We start from the raw sequence: 18,879 nt of genomic DNA on the forward strand, positions 1-18,879 counted from the left end.
ATGAATGCTACTCTCTTTTCAGGTACCCAAATGTCAATGTCCACAACTTCACCACCAGCTGGAGAGATGGTCTAGCGTTCAATGCCATAGTGCACAAACACAGGTATCGATCTGAGCTCACAAACACACACATACACACTGACTTACAAGTACAAGGCCTTTGTTCTCAAACACATGACAAGCTTTGGTATGACTACAATTTCCACATAGTACCATGTGCTCACGCACTCTGTGCCTCTTCATTCTTCAGCATGTTCCCACACATACAGTGAGGCCTGCAGGGGCTTCAACCACCAGCGGCATTCTGGAATTTTAACTTTGTTCTCCAAAAGTGAATATAAATGCAGAAGCTGAAAGAATCATTCTAAATTTGCAAGTTCTGATACTATTGTGTAAATGCTTGTCTATATTTTTTGCACAACATTATACATTTACAGTAAAAAACTTTTTTTTTTAATTCAAGCTTTCACTTTTTGTATGCTTCTAATTTGTTTAATTAAACTTTTTTATTTAATGTAAAGTATTCATTATGTTCCTCTTCCTAAGAAATCATTTCATTATACATTAATTGGACCCAATAGGATATTCTGCTTTTCTCATCTTCAACAGTCCCACTAGCTCCTCATTTTTGCTCTTTTCTGTTGCCCAGCAGCTTTGTTCTTTCCTTAATTTTTTCATGCAGAGGAACAGAAAAAAAGTTGAATTAAGTTGACCTAAATAAAGACAGAAAAATCTTTCATTTTCTCTTTGCAGTGCTGGAGTGCTTCCCTCTTTTGTCAGAAAAGTGTATTGCAGGGTTTTTACAAACTGAAATGACCTCTTCGAGTTTTACAACCCCAAAATTACTGTTGTTAATTTCTTCTTTCTCTCTTTCTCATTTTTAGGCCAGACTTGATTGACTTCGATAATCTTAAGCGCTCTAATGCCCACTATAACCTGCAGAATGCTTTTAATGTGGCAGAGAAGGAGCTGGGCCTTACAAAGCTACTGGATCCAGAAGGTAAGATAAATATTTGAGCTTAAATAGCAAATACATGCATAATTTTTAAGCAGACAATAAAGACAGTGCTACCGTCAAGCACTCTATAAAAACAATACATTCTGATAACTACAGAGTCTTTATCTCGAAAGACTAGATTTGACAAATAAAAAGAATGAACATGTCACTTATTATTAATTAGCTGATGTCTTGTTCTTTAGATGTGAATGTTGATCAGCCTGATGAGAAATCCATCATCACATATGTGGCCACATACTACCACTACTTCAGCAAGATGAAGGCGCTTGCCGTAGAGGGCAAGAGAATCGGCAAGGTACATGGAGAGTGAGAGAGAATTACAGTCTGCCGTTATGTTTACATAGCCATTTCCTGAAGCATTTCTATTTCTGTAAGTGTGGTTTATTATTCTGTGAAGTGAATAAGAGTGTATTTGTTTCTTGTAGGTGCTGGACTATGCTATCGAAGCAGATCAGCTGATAGAAAAATATGAGACTCTGGCATCAGAGCTGCTGCAGTGGATTGAACAAACCATTGTTACCCTTAATGACCGCCAGCTTGCTAACTCACTCAATGGCGTTCAGAACCAGCTACAGGCCTTTAATACATACCGCACCGTGGAGAAACCACCTAAGTGAGTAATGTCCACAAGGATAAAATATACTGATTGACCCTGTTTATTTTTAATGCCTAACTGTTTAGTTATTTTGCTTCTCAATTGAATATGTCTTGATTGAAGAATTCCTCAAAACTTCGGTTAGAAAACGATTGAAAAATACAGAGTAAGAAAATCCTTGTATGTGTTTGACAGATTCACCGAAAAGGGAAATTTGGAGGTTTTACTCTTCACCATTCAAAGTAAAATGAGAGCAAACAATCAGAAAGTCTACATGCCACGAGAAGGAAAACTCATCTCTGACATCAACAAGGTACATATACATCAAATTGTCCTCTACACAAGCATAACTTGAGTTTTGAGTGATGCTCATGGCTAGTTGTGTTTGATGCTTGTCTGGAAAGGCATGGGAGAGGCTGGAGAAAGCAGAACACGAGAGGGAGTTGGCACTGAGAAATGAGCTGATCCGTCAAGAGAAGCTGGAGATGTTGGCCGCACGTTTTGACCGCAAGGCAGCCATGAGAGAAACCTGGCTCAGCGAAAACCAGCGGCTGGTCTCACAGGTGACGTAGATTAACACTGACAAAAATATTTATTGTTTAATGTGAGATGATGATTAAAATAATTTGTTGCGACCTTTAGGACAATTTTGGTATTGATCTGGGTGCTGTGGAAGCAGCCACTCGCAAACACGAGGCCATCGAGACAGACATCCAGGCGTATGGTGAGCGTGTAGCAGCTGTAGAAGCTGTTGCTCGAGAACTGGAGGCGGAGGGATACCATGAAGTGCGGCGCATACTGGCACGAAGGGATAATGTCCTTAGACTGTGGGAGTATCTGAAGGAACTACTTGCAGCACGCAGAGAGAGGCTGTTTGCACACAGAGACCTGCAGCGCCTCCTACAGGAGATGAGCTACATCATGGACTGGATGGAAGACATGAAGGTGCTGACTTATTCAGACCAACATTTTATTTTACACTGTTACGAAATAGCGGTTTAAACTGTAAATAATACACTTTTATCAAATATTATGAACATTTCTAAAACCTTCGGAACTGTAATATAATAATAACTGTAATATGTGAACAATCCTCATTATTATCCTGTGTGTTTTGTGTCATGTGGGGTTTTATTTATTTATTTTTTTTCTTTCTGAACTTTTTGTACTTATCTCCTAGCACTCCCCTGCAGCTCCCTGTATGTTGTAATGTTTGTATTGTCTTGCAGATCTGTCCTTGGAAATCACAGTTTTTTGCATCCACAGCTAATTGCGTATTTTTGTTTGTGTGTTTAGAGTCGCCTGCAATCTCAGGACAGTGGAAAACACCTTCATGATGTGGAGGATTTGCTGCAGAAACACACACTTGTGGAAGCTGATATATCTGCACAGGCTGAGCGAGTCAAAGCTGTGCAGGCTGCTGCCAAGAGATTTACTTCAAATGAACAGAGTGAGAATATACCCTGTATTTACACAAACTTGGTGGTTGTAAGCTCAAAATTGAAACACAATTGGTTCTTTCTTTTTAGGTTATAAGCCATGTGACCCCTCTCTGGTTGAAGAAAAGGTGGATCTTCTGGGCCGAGCATACGGAGAACTTGGGCAGCTGGCAGCGGATCGACGAGCTCGACTGGATGACTCACGAAGGCTGTGGCAGTTCCTGTGGGAACTGGGAGAGGAGGCTGCCTGGATCCGAGAGCAGGAGCAGATCCTGTCCGGAGGAGACTACGGAAAGGACTTAAGCTCCGCTCTTCACCTTTTGTCTAAACACGAGGCCTTCAGGGATGAGATGGCAGCCCGGTATGGCCCTCTAGGGAACAGCATTGCTGGTGGAGAGGCCCTGGTGAAGGAAGGCCACTTTGGAGCACCTGAAGTGACAGAGCGAATCAAGGATGTGAGAGCACAGTGGTCACACCTGGAAGAGGTACAGGATCAGACTTTAAACTTTAACATGTCTCTTTCCACAGCATCACATTCTTATACCATATTTTACACTTTCTTTTTCTACAGGCCTCACAGTTGCGTGAGCAGGGACTAAAAGAGTCTGTAGCTTTCCATCAGTTCCAGACAGACGCCAATGACATGGAGGCCTGGATACTGGAAACACTAAGACAGGTAAAACAAACACACGAACATGTTTGCCTGTTTGTATAGCTATATTTCAGAAGAATTTATCATGGTGTAGCTGTGTTACTGAGTTGGGTTGTCTTATTCTGTGTGTTTTGTTTGCAGGTGTCAAGTCAAGAAGTTGGCCATGATGAGTTTTCTACACAAACTCTAGCCAGAAAGCAGAGAGAGGTGGAGGAGGAAATTCAGAGTCACCGATCACTCATCGACTCACTTCATGAACAGGCCTCAACACTACCTGAAGCATATTCACAGTCTCCACAGGTGCACAAACATACATTAGAAATTAAGTATTAACTTAGCATTAACTACAAATTAATAAGCAATATTAAACACTTATTTATATACTTGATTTTGAAGTACTGTTCTAATGACTGGGATCCATACAATTCTTTTTTTCTAAAAGACATTTATAATGTTAAACAGCATTATAAAAATTTCTCTTTCTCCAAACCCATATTACATATCTCTCTCGTTCTTTATCAGGTGGAGGGCCGTCTACCAGCGATAGAGCAGCGTTATGAAGAGTTAGAGGGTCTGTCGTCATCGTGGCGACAGACCTTAGATGGAGCGCTTGCTTTGTATCGCATGTTTAGTGAAGCAAGTGCCTGCCAGCTGTGGGTTGGAGAAAAAGAACAGTGGCTACACAACATGGAGATTCCCACCAAACTGGAGGATCTGGAGGTGGTCCAGCAGAGGTGAGAACAGATAGATTGACGCCTGCATAAAACTCATCGATATGGCATGTTTTGGTGTAATATGGTTTTTGTTTTGACTGAAGGTTTGAAACTCTGGAGCCAGAGATGAACACCCTGGGTGCTCGCATTACTGATGTCAATCAGGTGGCTCAACAGCTTCTTGGATCAGACAACCGCAACAAAGAGCAGATCGACCAGACACAGAACCAGCTCAATAAGAGGTAGAGTCACCAACTCAAAGAGCAGATCAACTACACCCAGTATCATTGCACAGAACAAAACCACAACAAACAAGAGATTAACAAAAAAAGACCCATCTTAAAACAAAAACACACACAGAATGCTCATAAAGTCGAATAATCAGATTCACACAGAAATGGCCTCATACTTCTCCTTTATTTTCCTTCTCTGCAGGTGGTCTGATTTCCAGAGTCTGGCCAACCAGCGCAAACAAGCTCTGGAATCAGCACTGAATATCCAGAACTATCATCTTGAGTGCAATGAGATCAAGAGCTGGATGAAGGAGAAGACCAAGGTTATTGAGTCCACACAGAGCCTTGGAAATGACCTTGCTGGGGTCATGGCCCTGCAGCGTAAGCTCACTGGTATGGAGAGAGATCTGGAGGCTATACAGGTAAAAGAAAGGCATCATTATGTTTAATAGTCGTTTTAGCTTTTTCCTTTCTCTTACTCATTCTCTTCTTCTTCCTTGTTCACAGGGTAAGCTGGATGACCTACGTTCTGAGGCTGAAAAGTTGGCATCTGAGCATCCTGAGCAGGAGGAGGAGATCAAGGGTCGACTGGCTGAAATCCAGGAGGTGTGGGAGGAGCTCCGAGCCACCATGAAACGGCGTGAGGAGTCACTCGGCGAAGCCTCTAAGCTTCAGGGCTTCCTTAGAGATCTTGATGACTTCCAGGCCTGGCTGTCTCGTACACAAACCACCGTGGCATCCGAGGACACACCTACATCTCTGGCGGAAGCAGAGCGACTGCTGGCGCAGCATGAGGCAATAAAGAATGAAGTAGATAATTACAGGGAGGATTATGAGAAGATGAGAGCTACTGGAGCTGAGGTCAGTTAGTGTAAACTTTAAAGTTTGCTACTGTTCAAAAGTTTGTGTTTGTCAGTAATATGAAAAGCAGTCTTGTATGATCACAAATAACATTTATCTGAAATATAAATATTTTGTATTGCCATCCTTGCTGAATAATTAACTATTTATATCTTACTGATTCCAATCTTTTAAACGACAATTTATGTTATTGACAAATAGTTGTTGAAACGGCTTGTTGAAATTTCTTAATGGGCTTTGTGTGTTTAGGTGACTCAGGGGCAGACTGATGCCCAGTATATGTTCCTGGCTCAACGTTTGCAAGCATTGGACACTGGCTGGCATGAGCTGAGGAGAATGTGGGAGAGCCGCCACTGTGTCCTCGCTCAGGCGTTTGATTTCCAAACCCTGCTACGAGATGCAAAACAGGCAGAGGGCTTCCTCAACAGCCAGGTGTGTGATGGCAATATTGCTTGTTTTACCAGGTTACTATGCAACTAGATGCTAAATGTTCAATAGTAGACTAACACATTCCATATCTTTCTGCCTTTTGGGGAAGGGCCCGATTTCAGTTAAATAAACTGCAAGTAGTGACTTTGAATAAACAGCTTCCTTTTACTTTGCCTGCAGGAGTATGTTCTGTCACACACAGAGATGCCCTCTAGCCTACAGGGGGCTGTGGAGGCCATCAAGAAACATGAAGACTTCCTCACCACCATGGAGGCCAATGAAGAAAAGATCAATGGCGTTGTTGAGTCTGGACGGAGATTAATATCAGATGGTAACACGTATGCAGACAAGATCCAGGAGAAGACAGACTCTATTCAGGAGAGGTGAGCAGGAACAGAAGAAATGCAAAAGTGGTGCGCACTTATGGGGATCATGTGACACAAAGAGTAATGGCTGAAAAATCAGCTTGCTGTCATAGTAATAAAGGACATTTTAAAATCTAAAAAAAATAAAATAGAAAATTACATTTTAAAATATAAAATATATAAAATAATTATTCAAATATGTAATTAATATTTCACAGTATTACTGCTTTTGCCGTATTTGTAAGTAAAAGCAGTAGCGATGCACTAATTAACTAGTTTTGTGATTAACCACACTTTAAAATGTCATGGTTAATTAATCATAAAGGTTCCGCTAAACTGAATGGTTCTGTTACATGGAACAAAATTGTTGCAACTTGCAAACTTGCAACGCAAAATGAAAAGAAAGTTACACTACAGTGCAGCAGTTTAAAAAGATATGCTTAGAGACACGGACTACCGAGGCTACTATACACATTATGAACTGTGAACAAACAGTGAACCCTCATTTCCACCAGAGAAATGCCTGTCGATAATGTGGGACACAGAGAAGGTGTCATTTAAATATTGTTTAATATCGTTTAAACTGTGGCTAAAGACAGAATACATAAGGGATAACGCACGGCTAGCTGCACATTTGAATGATTTTTATGCACGTGAAGGCAAGAACCAGCTCAGCATTCTGCCTGCTTCAGATAAAAAAAAGAGATAAGTCACATTTACTCAAATTTTCTATTGGATTAATTATTTGATCGAGAGAGAGAGGTGATAGTTGCCTGTGTGAATTAGTCTGCTTGCATCTGTGCCTCTCTCCAGTAGGCTATTTTATTAATGAGAATGCTGCCACATTGTATACAAGCGCAGTGCGGTCTTCCATCTCACAAACCAAAATATTAGACATAATTTTCTCAGGCCACATGTAAAATAAATAAATTATTATTAACATTATTAAAAATGAATACACTACACAGGCCTATTGATGACAGTTGATTTCTAATAACATTTTAGCTTATTTCCATCATTAGTAACATTTTCCCCTGTGGCATAAAAAAAGGTAATATTAGTCGTATATTAATAATACTTCATTAACTTTATTTACTATCCCTTTTGTAGTATTATTCATAAGAAAAAAACACAGCTAACCAATTTTTCATCATGTTTCCAAACTCTCTACCCCAGGACTTGTTTGTCTTTTGTTTAATTTTTTTCTGTACTGTTAGTTAATGTTATTTCACGCAAAAGCCAGCTATAAATAACACTTTAATATATAAATAGTTATTTTAGATATTTCTATATTTTATATATTAGTATGGTTGTAAAATGAAAAAAATGCATAATAATTATTCTTCAGACAATAATCGTACCAACGAAATCTATAATCATTGCATTCCTAAAATGCAGACTCAATTGAGCATAAGAGTCTTTATATATAAACATCTGCACTATATTGAAAACTCATTAAACCCAAACTCATTAAATACATTACAGGTAACATCATGTTTTTCATCTCATGCTCATTGATTTCCTTCAGGCACCAGAAGAACAAAGAAGCTGCCAATGAGCTGCTAACTAAACTGAAGGACAACAGAGAGCTGCAGCACTTCCTACAGGATGGACAAGAGGTAATAAAGTACAGAGCAATCAAGATTAAATATATCCATTATACTGCATAATGAGACAACGTCCTTCTGACTTACATTATAAAAGATAATGCTCTCTCACATGACACCAGTAAACCACAGCACCACCTACAGGATAAAGCCAGCAGTGATACATTCAGGATTTTGTGTGATTTTAATAAGTCTTCTTTTCCTTGCCCATCTCTTTAGCTAACGTTGTGGATAAATGAGAAAATGTTGACGGCTCAGGACATGTCTTATGATGAGGCTAGAAACCTCCACAGCAAGTGGCAGAAGCACCAGGCCTTCATGGCTGAGCTAGCCTCCAATAAGGATTGGCTTGACAAGATTGACAAGGTAAATTCCCATGCACATCTCTTCCAGTAGTTTTTTATATCTGATGTACCAATAAAGGTTTTGAAATTGTGAATGACATGGAAATTTTGTAAATCTAGAGGATTCATAGCTTAATCAGGGCCATACTAAATAAACAAATGTGATCTTGTAAACAGAACGGCATAAATCAAAACTACTACAGTGACTTTGTCTCTCTTATTCTTGTTCTTGTAGGAAGGTCAGGTGTTAGTAAAGGAGAAGCCTGAGCTGGAGCAGACGGTATCTGAGACTATGAGCAGCCTGCAGAAGCAGTGGGAGGAGTTGGAGAGCACCACTCAAGCCAAAGCTCAGTGTCTATTTGACGCTAACAGAGCTGAACTTTTCACACAAAGCTGCTCAGCACTGGACTCCTGGCTTCAGAACATCTCCTCCCAACTCCAAAGCGATGACTTTGGAAAAGATCTCACTAGTGTCAACATTCTGCTCAAGAAACACCAGGTAAATCAGAGGACATATAGAAAGATCACTCACAGATCACTTTAGTGTGAGAGTCCCAGGAAAAGATGTGTACTATGTTTTATTCTGTGCAAGCAGACAACTTAAACTTTTTTTAAAGTTTTAAACTTAATGACCCCCTATATGACCCTGAACCTGTGTGTGTCTCAGATGCTGGAGCATCAGATGGAGGTGCGTGAGAAAGAGGTTCAGTCTCTGCAGTCACAGGCTCTGGCCTTGGCCCAAGAGGATTCTGGGATAGTGGAGGTGGATGGGCAGCAGAGAAGGGTGACAGACAGCTTCTCCGAACTGCAGGACCCTCTAAAGCAGAGGAGGCAGCGTCTTCTTGCTTCAAAAGAGGCTCATCAGTTCAACAGAGATCTTGAGGATGAAATTGTGAGTTACATGCAAAAGCTGCTACCCTGTACATTTTATTTATTTTCAAAATTATTATATGAGATTGGATTACATGTTAGAGAGAAAATACTTTCTCACTCTTTGTACTTGATGACTATTTGTGGAAATTACTAGCATTTTATGAGTGAAAGTTGTTTCATATTAATATCTTACACTTGTTTTTTTTTTTATTGTAATCATGTATTCATTTTGAAAAATGACTAAAGTTTGGAGAGTAATAATGTTTTTGTCAAAAGTTATGGGTGAAGGAAAGGATGCCTCTCGCTACGTCCACAGACCACGGTAAAGATCTTCCCAGTGTCCAGCTCCTCATCAAAAAGAATCAGGTAATCAGTCGCTCAATAAATGTTACTGAAATCTTTACTTATCATCTCAATAAACTTTTTGATTTTTCATCTTTCCCAGACTCTGCAGAAAGAGATTCAGGGTCATCAGCCACGTATCGATGACATCCAGGCTCATGGTAGGAACATGTCCCCTGAGAAGGAGTCGGAGATGGACAGGGAGAGGAGAGCTGCTCTTGAAGGGCGTCTCGCTGAGCTGAGAGAATTGTGGGCACTTCTGATTTCTGAAACGGAGAAGAGAAACTTGAGGCTAGAAGAGGCTAACCGAGCACAACAGTTTTACGCAGATGCTGCAGAGGCTGAGGCCTGGATGGGAGAACAAGAGCTTCATATGATGTCAGAGGAAAAGGCGAAGGTCAGTAAAATTGTACTTTGTGTTTGTAGCAACCATTCAGAAAACAAGTTCATGTTACAGTTCAGCTTGTATGTTTACATATTCATAGTTTAAAGTTATTAATGATGGTTGTTCTAGGATGAGCAGAGTGCTTTGGTGATGGTGAAGAAACACCAGATTCTGGAGCAGGCTCTAGAGGACTATGCTCAAACCATCCACCAGCTGGCCAATAGCAGCAGACTTATGGTGAATAGTGAACACCCAGAGAGGTGAGGGGCATAGTAGGATCTCTGTGCTGTCAGATAAAGCATTTGACATGAAGTATTGCTATAAAAAATATAATCCCTTTGATTTCTCCCTTTTACAGTGAAAGAATCACTCTGAGGCAGGCCCAGGTGGATAAGCTGTATGCAGGGTTGAAGGATCTAGCAGAAGAGAGGAGGGGCAAACTACAGGAGAGACTGAGACTTACCCAGCTGAAGAGAGAGGTGGATGATTTAGAACAGTGGATCGCTGAAAGAGAGGTTGTTGCTGGGTCTCATGAACTCGGACAGGACTATGAACATGTGACGGTATGAAATCCACTTTTCCCAGTCGCTTCCTGCTTCTTCACTACTGGAGTTAAAAAGATCATACTTCTGTGAATACTGCTTCTTCCTTTCTTTAAAGATTATGCCTTGCAGTTTATAATTTAGTTTTCTCTCAACTCTTTAGATGTTGCGTGATAAGTTCCGGGAGTTTGCACGGGACACCAGCACAATTGGCCAGGAGCGTGTGGATGCAGTGAATGCTCAAGCAGATGAACTTATTGAGTCTGGTCATCCTGAAAACGCCAGTGTGGCTGAGTGGAAGGACGGGCTCAATGAGGCCTGGGCTGACCTGCTCGAGCTAATTGACACGCGCACACAGATGCTTGCCGCCTCGTACGAGCTGCACCGCTTCCATCAGGATGCCCGGGAAGCTCTGGGGCTCATACGGGAGAAGAAGGAGACACTAGAAGGGGCCGAACTCGGACGGGATTTGAACACTGTCCAACATTTGCTTAGACAGCACACGGCATATGAGCATGATGTACAGGCACTGAGTGGCCAGGTAAGGGTCTTTCTCATGGCTTGATTATGATGGTTTGATCATGTATCAAAAGGTTGAATTTCATCCTTGGACTCTTCACTGCAGGTCACACAGGTTCAGGATGATGCTGCACGTCTACAGAAAGCGTACGCCGGAGAGAAAGCTGATGATATCCATCGCCACGAACGTGCTGTCACAGAGGCCTGGGAGGGGCTTCAATCTGCCACTCAAGCCAGACGGCTACTCCTATTGGACACAGTGGAGAAGTTCAGATTCTTTAATATGGTCAGAGACCTAATGCTGTGGATGGAGGGAATCAACTTACAGATCCAGTCACATGACAGCCCAAGGTACATACAATCACTTATTGTGAAGTCAAAATCATACACTATCATTTAAAAGTTTAGGTTTGTTAAGCTATCTTAATTTTTTAGAAAGTCTGTTATGTTCACCAAGACTGCATTTTATTAGCCATACAGTAAAAACAGTAATATTGTGATTACTGAAGTTATACACAAAAATAAAAAATGCCTCAGAACTGTACAATTTATTAGGTATTATATACATAAGTAAACAACTGATGAGATTCATATATGCCCTGTTTTGTTATAGGGATGTCTCCTCAGCTGGTCTGGTCATCGCCAACCATCAGGATATTAAGTCTGAGATAGAGACCAGAGCAGACAGCTTTACTGCATGCAGTGAAATGGGACGCACCCTCATCAACAACAACCACTATGCTTCAGATGAGGTCTGTCCACACAAATGAACATGCACATATCTGCTCTGTGCAGCATAGCACATACACACAAAGGAAACCTACATGCACCCACTCACACACTTTGAGGTAATTGGATGTCTGTGATTTTTAGATTCAAGAGAAATTGGATCAGCTTCAGGCCAAACGTACTGAAATTAATCAGAAGTGGCAAGAGAAAATGGACCACTTACAGATCGGTGAGTATGTGGGAGGAATCTTGTTTCTGTGGCTGGTGGCATGCTAATGAGATTTACATCAAAGGTGGCAGTTTTAATATAAATGTTATGTACTTTATGAAATTGTTCGACCATGTGACATCTTTGCATTTATGTGATTGCTCATGCTTTGTATTGCTCTGTTTCTATGCGTGTATGTTAGTTCTGGAGGTGTTACAGTTCAGCAGGGATGCGTCTATGGCCGAATCGTGGCTGGCAGGACAGGAGCCACTGGTCAGGGCAGCAGAATTGGGCTCTAACGTTGACGAGGTTGAGAGTCTTATCAAACGGCATGAAGCCTTTGAGAAACTGGCAGCAGGCTGGGAAGATCGCTTCACGCAGCTAGAGAAGCTCACAACGGTTTGTTAAATATACACCCGCATTACTAAAGTGACGGGTTTGTAAAATAATGGTAGCATCATTTATAGCACCGTTTATAGCCATTTTAAAACTTATTTTCATGTTGTTCTATGTCAGCTGGAAGAACAGGAAATTCAAAGAAGAAGGGAAGAGGAAGAGAGGGCCAGACGACCACCTACACCTCCCCCTGTGGAGGAGGTAGAACAGTCTGCGATAAACGATTCTGCTGCAAGGTAAAGAAAACACACTGTACTATTGTAAATTGCATCTTACTTAGATTGCAAAATAATAAATAAAAATAATATATAAAATATTCAACAACAGGTTTTTTAAATTGTAATAATATTTGCACAATATTAATGCTATAATTGTGAGTTTGATCAAGTAAAGCCTTCAAAAACGTTTTCAAAAATTACAGATCCGCAAATTTCAAATAATAGTTGTAATTGTAATTGCTATTTTATTAGGAAATGCATTAAATCAGGAATTAATCAGAAGTAGATTTATTTAATACATTAAATAAATGCTATTGCTAGGCATGGTAAAAAGATGTTTGTTTATACTTTTTTGTATTTAATGATGCATTTACACATTTACATTGTTTTCTCTTAAGGACGAGTCTAGACCAGACTACATTGAACCAGTCAGTATCTGTCAATGGTGTCTACAGTGACCAGGACACATCACAGGTCAGATACGCTCCTCGCTGCGCTTATATTCAATTTTCTATTCATGATAGATCCAATTATGCATTCACTTTCATGCACATGTTTACATTATATGTCAGTATATTGACAGTTTTCAAATTCATGTCAAGACACACGTCACAGTCCTGGTCTCAACTGTACAGTCTTGTTGTGTGTTCAGTGTCTCTTTCCTTGTTCCTCCCAATTATTTATGTTGATTTTAATGTTCTGCTGTGTGAACTCTCTTGTCTGAAGTCTTTTTGAGTGTGGGAGATATTGTCACAACAAATCGAGTGTTTAATGCATTTTCATACTGTGTGGATGTCTTTTGATTGTCAGAAGAATCACACACAAGTGCCAGTTCTAACGCACTCACATGTTAATACACATTCTTGTGACGTCTCTTATCTGCAGTCATTATCGGTCTCTGTATCTGAACTCAAGAAACCTGAACCTAAACCAGAGAGTAAACCTCAGTCTAACCCAGTTTCTAAGCCTGTGCCTAAAGCCCACAAGGCACAGGAGCGTGTGAGTACTAACCCTTTAGCGCCAGCCTGTAGCCGTAGTGTAGCATCGCTGCCTCATAGCTGCTTGCGCTTAACAACCCAGCAGCCTCGCAGCATGTCGGCAGCTATACCACACCTGCTAGAGGGCAAAGTCACAGCTCTGCTGCTTCCTATTGCTTTCAGTGGATCAGTCTTGTGCTTTTCTTTCTATGTATTTGGCTACTGTAATGTTGAACGTGTAATATTGTTTTTCTTTCGTAGGCCTGAGCTTTAACATCAGTGTTTGTGATGCACTTTATCATATACAGATTTCTACTTCATGATGTTAAAAGACATCTTTGTTCTGTGTAGTGCTGTTGCTTTGCTGTTTGTTGTCAGGGAAGCTTAACTTACATTATCTGTGTATAGTGTTTGGGTGCATCACAACAACTGAACTAATTCCTACTAATCCAACTCACATGAGATGTTTTTTTTTCCTTCAGTTTCATTGGATTTTACTTTATGCCAAGGCAACTATTTTTTTAACATTTGTATTTACTTATTTGGCTTAGGATATAAAATTAGTCTGAGTACCTGTTTTAGGCAGATATGTCCTAGTGTCTTTGTGGCAGTGTTATTTCATTATTACACCCACATTCCCCAGGCTTGTCCATACTGCCCCGTGTTTGTCCTTGGTGAAACATTTCTTGATTGTGTGTGTTTTTTTTTTTTTTTTTTTACTTGTGTGCCTTCGCTTTCCTTTATGTGCATGTACATATTGTGCTTACTGAGTTTGAATATCTTGTTTCAGATTATTGTTTATTAATATGATTAAAATATCAGCAAAACAATTGTTTGTGATTAAGAATTATACTTAAATTAATTACAGAAAAAATAGGTGTAAATAGTTATCTTATGAGAATACTGAAAAAGAACATATATGCGGTCATATATATATATATATATTACAGTTCATTAAACTGTAAACACTTTCACTTTGTTAAAAATTTGTATTTCAAATAAATGCCGTTTTATTAACTCATATATTCATCCTGAAAAAGAAATATCAGTTTACACAAAATCATAAGCAAAATCAGACCTGATTTTTAAATGTATATTCAAATAAAAATTTTATTTTAAATTATTTCACGATTTTATTGTAATTTTGATAGAGACTTTACCATCCCCAAACTTTGAAACAGTAATAAATGTTAGCGAATTTCTTTTTAATGAATAGTTTAAAGAGTTTTTGTTAGCTATCAAGATAAAATATAACTGTAAAAGTTACAAATATCCTTTAAAGAATAATAGTAGTATAGACCAATACAGTAGTTACCTTATCAGTATTTAATAGTTGATAGAAGCAATGCATTATTGTGAAGTCTCCTAACTGCAGCATGTTTTGGTAAACCAGGGATCAGAATCAGAATCCGTAAACGGTCCGGGCCGTGACAGCGGTCTAGACTCAGCATCACGACAAGATCCTTCAGCAACACTGCCAGGACGAGGAGGCGCAGAGGCTGCCACAGAAACCATGGAGGGCATCCTTTGCAGAAAACAGGAAATGGAATCACACAACAAAAAAGCAGCCACCAGGTGACAAAGGAAGCAGATAAATTGTACAAAAAAGTTTGACTGAGAGAACCTAATTAGGTTAACTGTGTAAATGGTATGTGTTTCTCTCTGTGCTTTTGTAGATCGTGGCAGAATGTATATTGCGTATTGCGTAAAGGCAGTCTGGGCTTCTATAAGGATAACAAGAGTGCCTCAAATGGAATCCCCTACCATGGAGAAGTTCCCATCAGCCTTAGTGAGGCTGTCTGTGAGGTCGCCCATGACTACAAGAAAAGAAAACATGTATTTAAACTTAGGTGAGAAAGAGATTTGAAATGATCGGTATTCAAATTTGATCCATATTCATGAAACTGCAAATACCCAAGAAAATAGATGAAGTTCTTAGTATGTGATATTATTTTGTTAAAGGCTTGGGGATGGAAAAGAGTTCTTGTTCCAAGCAAAGGATGAGGTAAGTTTTGCAAAGGATGTTTTCTATGACAAGTTTTAGAAAAAGTGTAGTAGTCAGATTACGACACAATCTTTCTCTCCTTCAGGCTGAGATGAGTTCTTGGATTCGAGCAATCCAGTTATCCTTGCCGTCCACCGAGCGCTCGCCGGGTGGCACGCGAGGTCTGAGTCGGGCGATGACCATGCCACCTATATCTCCGAGCTCGGGCGATGCAGGAGGTGTAACCATGCGCAACAAAGATGGCAAAGAGAGAGACCGCGAGAAGCGCTTCAGTTTCTTTGGCAAGAAGAAATAACAGCCTAAACATGCCACAGATCTAAACAGTGAGCCAAGAAAGAGATGGAAGTTTGTCAACACTCAAAAAACTGATAAAGTTAGAAAAGGCGAAGAAAACTCACATTGTGATACATTTTTTTTTTTTTGCCCTTTCTTTTCTTCCACTCATTATTTTTCTTCAATTTGTCATATTTCACACATGGATCTTGTTCAGTCTTGCCTCCTAGACTGAACGCCACTTTTGGTGACCGTAAGCTCTGAGCCAAGGGAGCGCTCCCAGACCAAGAGCCATCCTGAAAGTTCAGCTCACACCTTTCAATTAGACTAGTTTTCCCCTAAAAATTATTTTGTCTTTGGCTTAGATGGCGTTTCCATACTGTAATGACCAAGAGTGCTATTTTGTGTTTTCCCCTGATGATTTCCTTTATCTGTCCCGATTTCAACCTCTCTCTTTCTTTGTGAAGGACCGCAATCCTTTTCTTTTTGTTTTGTTTTTTGGTATTATTATACTTATAACAAAAGATTTAATTGTTATTGCTATTATTAATATTGTTCATTTGCTGTTGCGTTTTTTAGTCAATTTAAAGTTGAATATTTAAAGAAATTGTAAGTATAGTTGGTATGACCTCAAGTTCAGAGAGGACAAAGCAGAAAGAATCCCATGAGTCAGAGGTGGGAGATTATGCTGGTCTTTTTTTTTCCTTTCATCTACATGCTCTTCTGACTGAAAGAATATTTTTCTTTCTGTCCTATTCATTTTTCTAGATATGGCTGTGTTGAATGCTTTTCTTTTTTTAAAGTAGTGTCCTTTCAGCTTGCAAGTTCAAGAAAGAGTTAAAAAACCCACTATTTATGATGGTTTTATTTTTTTATTTTATCTTTCTATTCTCTTTCATCCCCATTAAGAGGTTCTTGGAGTATGCATTCTTATTGTGTGGTTTTGTTTTGTTTTTTAGTTCATCATGTTCCTTTTAACCACTTTATCCTGTTCTCTTCTTAGACCAGAAAAGTATGTGTTGTGAAGATTGAATTGAGGTGTGATGCTGTGATTTGGACTTTGGTTTTACAATTGCTCGAAAGCAAACAGACACAACACAAGTATCACTTGCACAAGCCAACATTAAACTTGCGTCAAACAAAGAATTTGAGGACGGGCGATTTTTTTTTTCTCCTTTGATTTTCAAGTTTCCTATCGGAATGTATTCTCAGGCGTCAGTTTTACCATTCACACAGCGGCGGACACATGCACATGACCCTACACTTTAAATATTTTACAGGGATGAACCTCTCTGACAGCTGAAGTTGGGTTAGTGTCAGTGATGCTCTTGAGGTTGATGCTGTATTTTTAGGTGTGTTTGTGAGCGAGTGTGTGTGTGTGTGTGTGTGTGCTCAGAAGAGGTTGCTTTCAGGTATATCGGTTGTGAATGTGCTTCAACTCTGAATGAGAAACAAAATTACTGAGGTATTCTTAATGCGGACCAAATTGACAATTCCCCCCTTCCCAATTCATGGTGATTGAGATGATCTGTTCCCTTTATTTGTACATCACAAGTTACTATCAATTATCTTCCTTGGAGGAATGTGAAATTTTTACCACATACTTATATAATTGTAGGTTTTATACTTGCGGTCAGCAGGAGTCTCTCTTGTCCCGTGAGTCGCGTTACACAGGCAGAATCAATAGCAACCTAGAAGACAGGATTTCAGATATACTTTTGCAGTTAAACGCATGATGTATTGGTAACAAGTGTACCCACTGTGGCATGAAATCAGTATTTTTGTAGGATAAAGATTTTTCAGCCTCATGATTGTGAGAAAGCTTGCCTTGGTGTGTTAATATTAGCGTGAGTTCTTGACGTCATACAATGAAGCCCCTTCCTCTGAGGTGTGTGGAGTATTGAGCCATGTCCACTCTTATGTCATTCATCTTGACATTTCCTTTGGAGACGCATTTCAGGGGTCAACACGAAGATGGAAGCTGAATTTGTTGTTTTTTGTTTTGTTTTTTTCTTTGCTGTGAAGTTTGATGTGAAGGAAAATGATGCAGACTCTCTGCTGAACCTTGTCCAGTTTTCAAAAACAGCCTCTTTCCAGTTTTCAGTGACTGGACAGTGTCACTGAAACACGTTTTCTGCTCCGTTCGGGGATGTGAAACGAGGAGCTTGGAGTCTACGTTACGAAACATTATTCTCTGGATTGGTCTGATGTTCTCCATCCTAAAAGGATTTAAAAAAAAAACAAACACTGCGGTAGAATGATTTAGTTGTAGACCAGTGCTTTTGTTCACACAGAATACTGTCATTGATCTGTAAGATGATTCATTTAGTCTGAGCCTGCACATACAGTTTGGGACTGTGTGCTAAATTGCTTCCTGAAATACGTCAATGTGTTGCATCGGATTAGTCTCATTTGTGCTGTTGATTTTTTTTTTAAATAATTTTTATGAGTTACTTTATCTGAACACTGCTATTCTTTCTCTCACATTATACACTATCTAGTATGGTTGGTTTTAACCCAGTTTGCTTAGATGGTCAGTCACATTATGGCACATAAGAGAGTCTGTTTGTGTAAATTTCAATAGACCATTGTGGAAAATTGTTGGGAAAATGAAATACTGCAATACAGTGAATTCAATGGCATGAAGCTCCTCTCTCAGTAAAAGTGAGTGTGGCCTCAAAGTACTGAGCATTAGATTTGATAAAATCTGGGATTTTTTTTAAATGACATTTTTTTCCCTTTATCTAATAGTATTATATTTTCCAACATTTTAATGCGTCTTCAAAAATAATTCCACCGAAACCATTAAAAATACCATTTATTAAAGAATGTTGATTCCATTCTTAATTTTAAATTGATTTTTAAGTTGTTAATATCACTACTATTATCTGTTGTTATTATTGTTATTATTATTATTATAAAAGTCATTATTAATATTACTATTAATACTACTACTGTTGCAACTGCACCTCTTGTAAAACTGCAGCCTATTCGTGCTGAGTTTCTCGTCTGTAATACCAAACCCCGCCACTTGGGGGCAAGTGTGCTGTGGAGCATTTTTCATTACTGATCTAAACAAGAAAAAGACTTGTTTGTTGACTTGTGTATCTACATCTAATATTAGGAATAAAAACATGATTTGAAAAGAAAAAAAAA

The 18,879-nt window shown here is 39.4% G+C and overlaps 1 protein-coding gene across 4 annotated transcripts in view; it reads left to right on the top strand.

The window, feature by feature from the left end:
- Positions 1-18,879, top strand: part of LOC122346121 (spectrin beta chain, non-erythrocytic 1) — a 57,182-nt gene extending 38,303 nt beyond the window's left edge. For 2 of the 4 annotated variants that reach the window (XM_043240801.1, XM_043240802.1), the window contains 37 exons: positions 23-103; positions 885-1,000; positions 1,201-1,313; positions 1,444-1,631; positions 1,809-1,926; positions 2,018-2,176; positions 2,256-2,558; positions 2,910-3,063; positions 3,143-3,537; positions 3,624-3,728; positions 3,846-4,004; positions 4,227-4,438; positions 4,522-4,659; positions 4,853-5,072; positions 5,158-5,511; positions 5,761-5,943; positions 6,121-6,323; positions 7,834-7,924; positions 8,132-8,278; positions 8,492-8,755; positions 8,924-9,148; positions 9,406-9,495; positions 9,575-9,868; positions 9,986-10,116; positions 10,215-10,419; positions 10,562-10,939; positions 11,024-11,268; positions 11,531-11,669; positions 11,791-11,875; positions 12,057-12,253; positions 12,371-12,486; positions 12,867-12,942; positions 13,354-13,467; positions 14,839-15,020; positions 15,122-15,295; positions 15,408-15,450; positions 15,536-18,879. In XM_043240801.1, the coding sequence (XP_043096736.1) occupies positions 23-103; positions 885-1,000; positions 1,201-1,313; positions 1,444-1,631; positions 1,809-1,926; positions 2,018-2,176; positions 2,256-2,558; positions 2,910-3,063; positions 3,143-3,537; positions 3,624-3,728; positions 3,846-4,004; positions 4,227-4,438; positions 4,522-4,659; positions 4,853-5,072; positions 5,158-5,511; positions 5,761-5,943; positions 6,121-6,323; positions 7,834-7,924; positions 8,132-8,278; positions 8,492-8,755; positions 8,924-9,148; positions 9,406-9,495; positions 9,575-9,868; positions 9,986-10,116; positions 10,215-10,419; positions 10,562-10,939; positions 11,024-11,268; positions 11,531-11,669; positions 11,791-11,875; positions 12,057-12,253; positions 12,371-12,486; positions 12,867-12,942; positions 13,354-13,467; positions 14,839-15,020; positions 15,122-15,295; positions 15,408-15,450; positions 15,536-15,745 (6,607 nt within the window). In that variant the 3' untranslated portion in view covers positions 15,746-18,879. The remainder of the gene's footprint in view (positions 1-22; positions 104-884; positions 1,001-1,200; positions 1,314-1,443; positions 1,632-1,808; positions 1,927-2,017; positions 2,177-2,255; positions 2,559-2,909; positions 3,064-3,142; positions 3,538-3,623; positions 3,729-3,845; positions 4,005-4,226; positions 4,439-4,521; positions 4,660-4,852; positions 5,073-5,157; positions 5,512-5,760; positions 5,944-6,120; positions 6,324-7,833; positions 7,925-8,131; positions 8,279-8,491; positions 8,756-8,923; positions 9,149-9,405; positions 9,496-9,574; positions 9,869-9,985; positions 10,117-10,214; positions 10,420-10,561; positions 10,940-11,023; positions 11,269-11,530; positions 11,670-11,790; positions 11,876-12,056; positions 12,254-12,370; positions 12,487-12,866; positions 12,943-13,353; positions 13,468-14,838; positions 15,021-15,121; positions 15,296-15,407; positions 15,451-15,535) is intronic. The other 2 variants (XM_043240803.1, XM_043240804.1) reach the window with 1 other exon arrangement.

Source organism: Puntigrus tetrazona, chromosome 5, assembly GCF_018831695.1.
Source record: "Puntigrus tetrazona isolate hp1 chromosome 5, ASM1883169v1, whole genome shotgun sequence".
In the NCBI taxonomy this organism is placed as follows: Eukaryota; Metazoa; Chordata; class Actinopteri; order Cypriniformes; family Cyprinidae; genus Puntigrus; species Puntigrus tetrazona.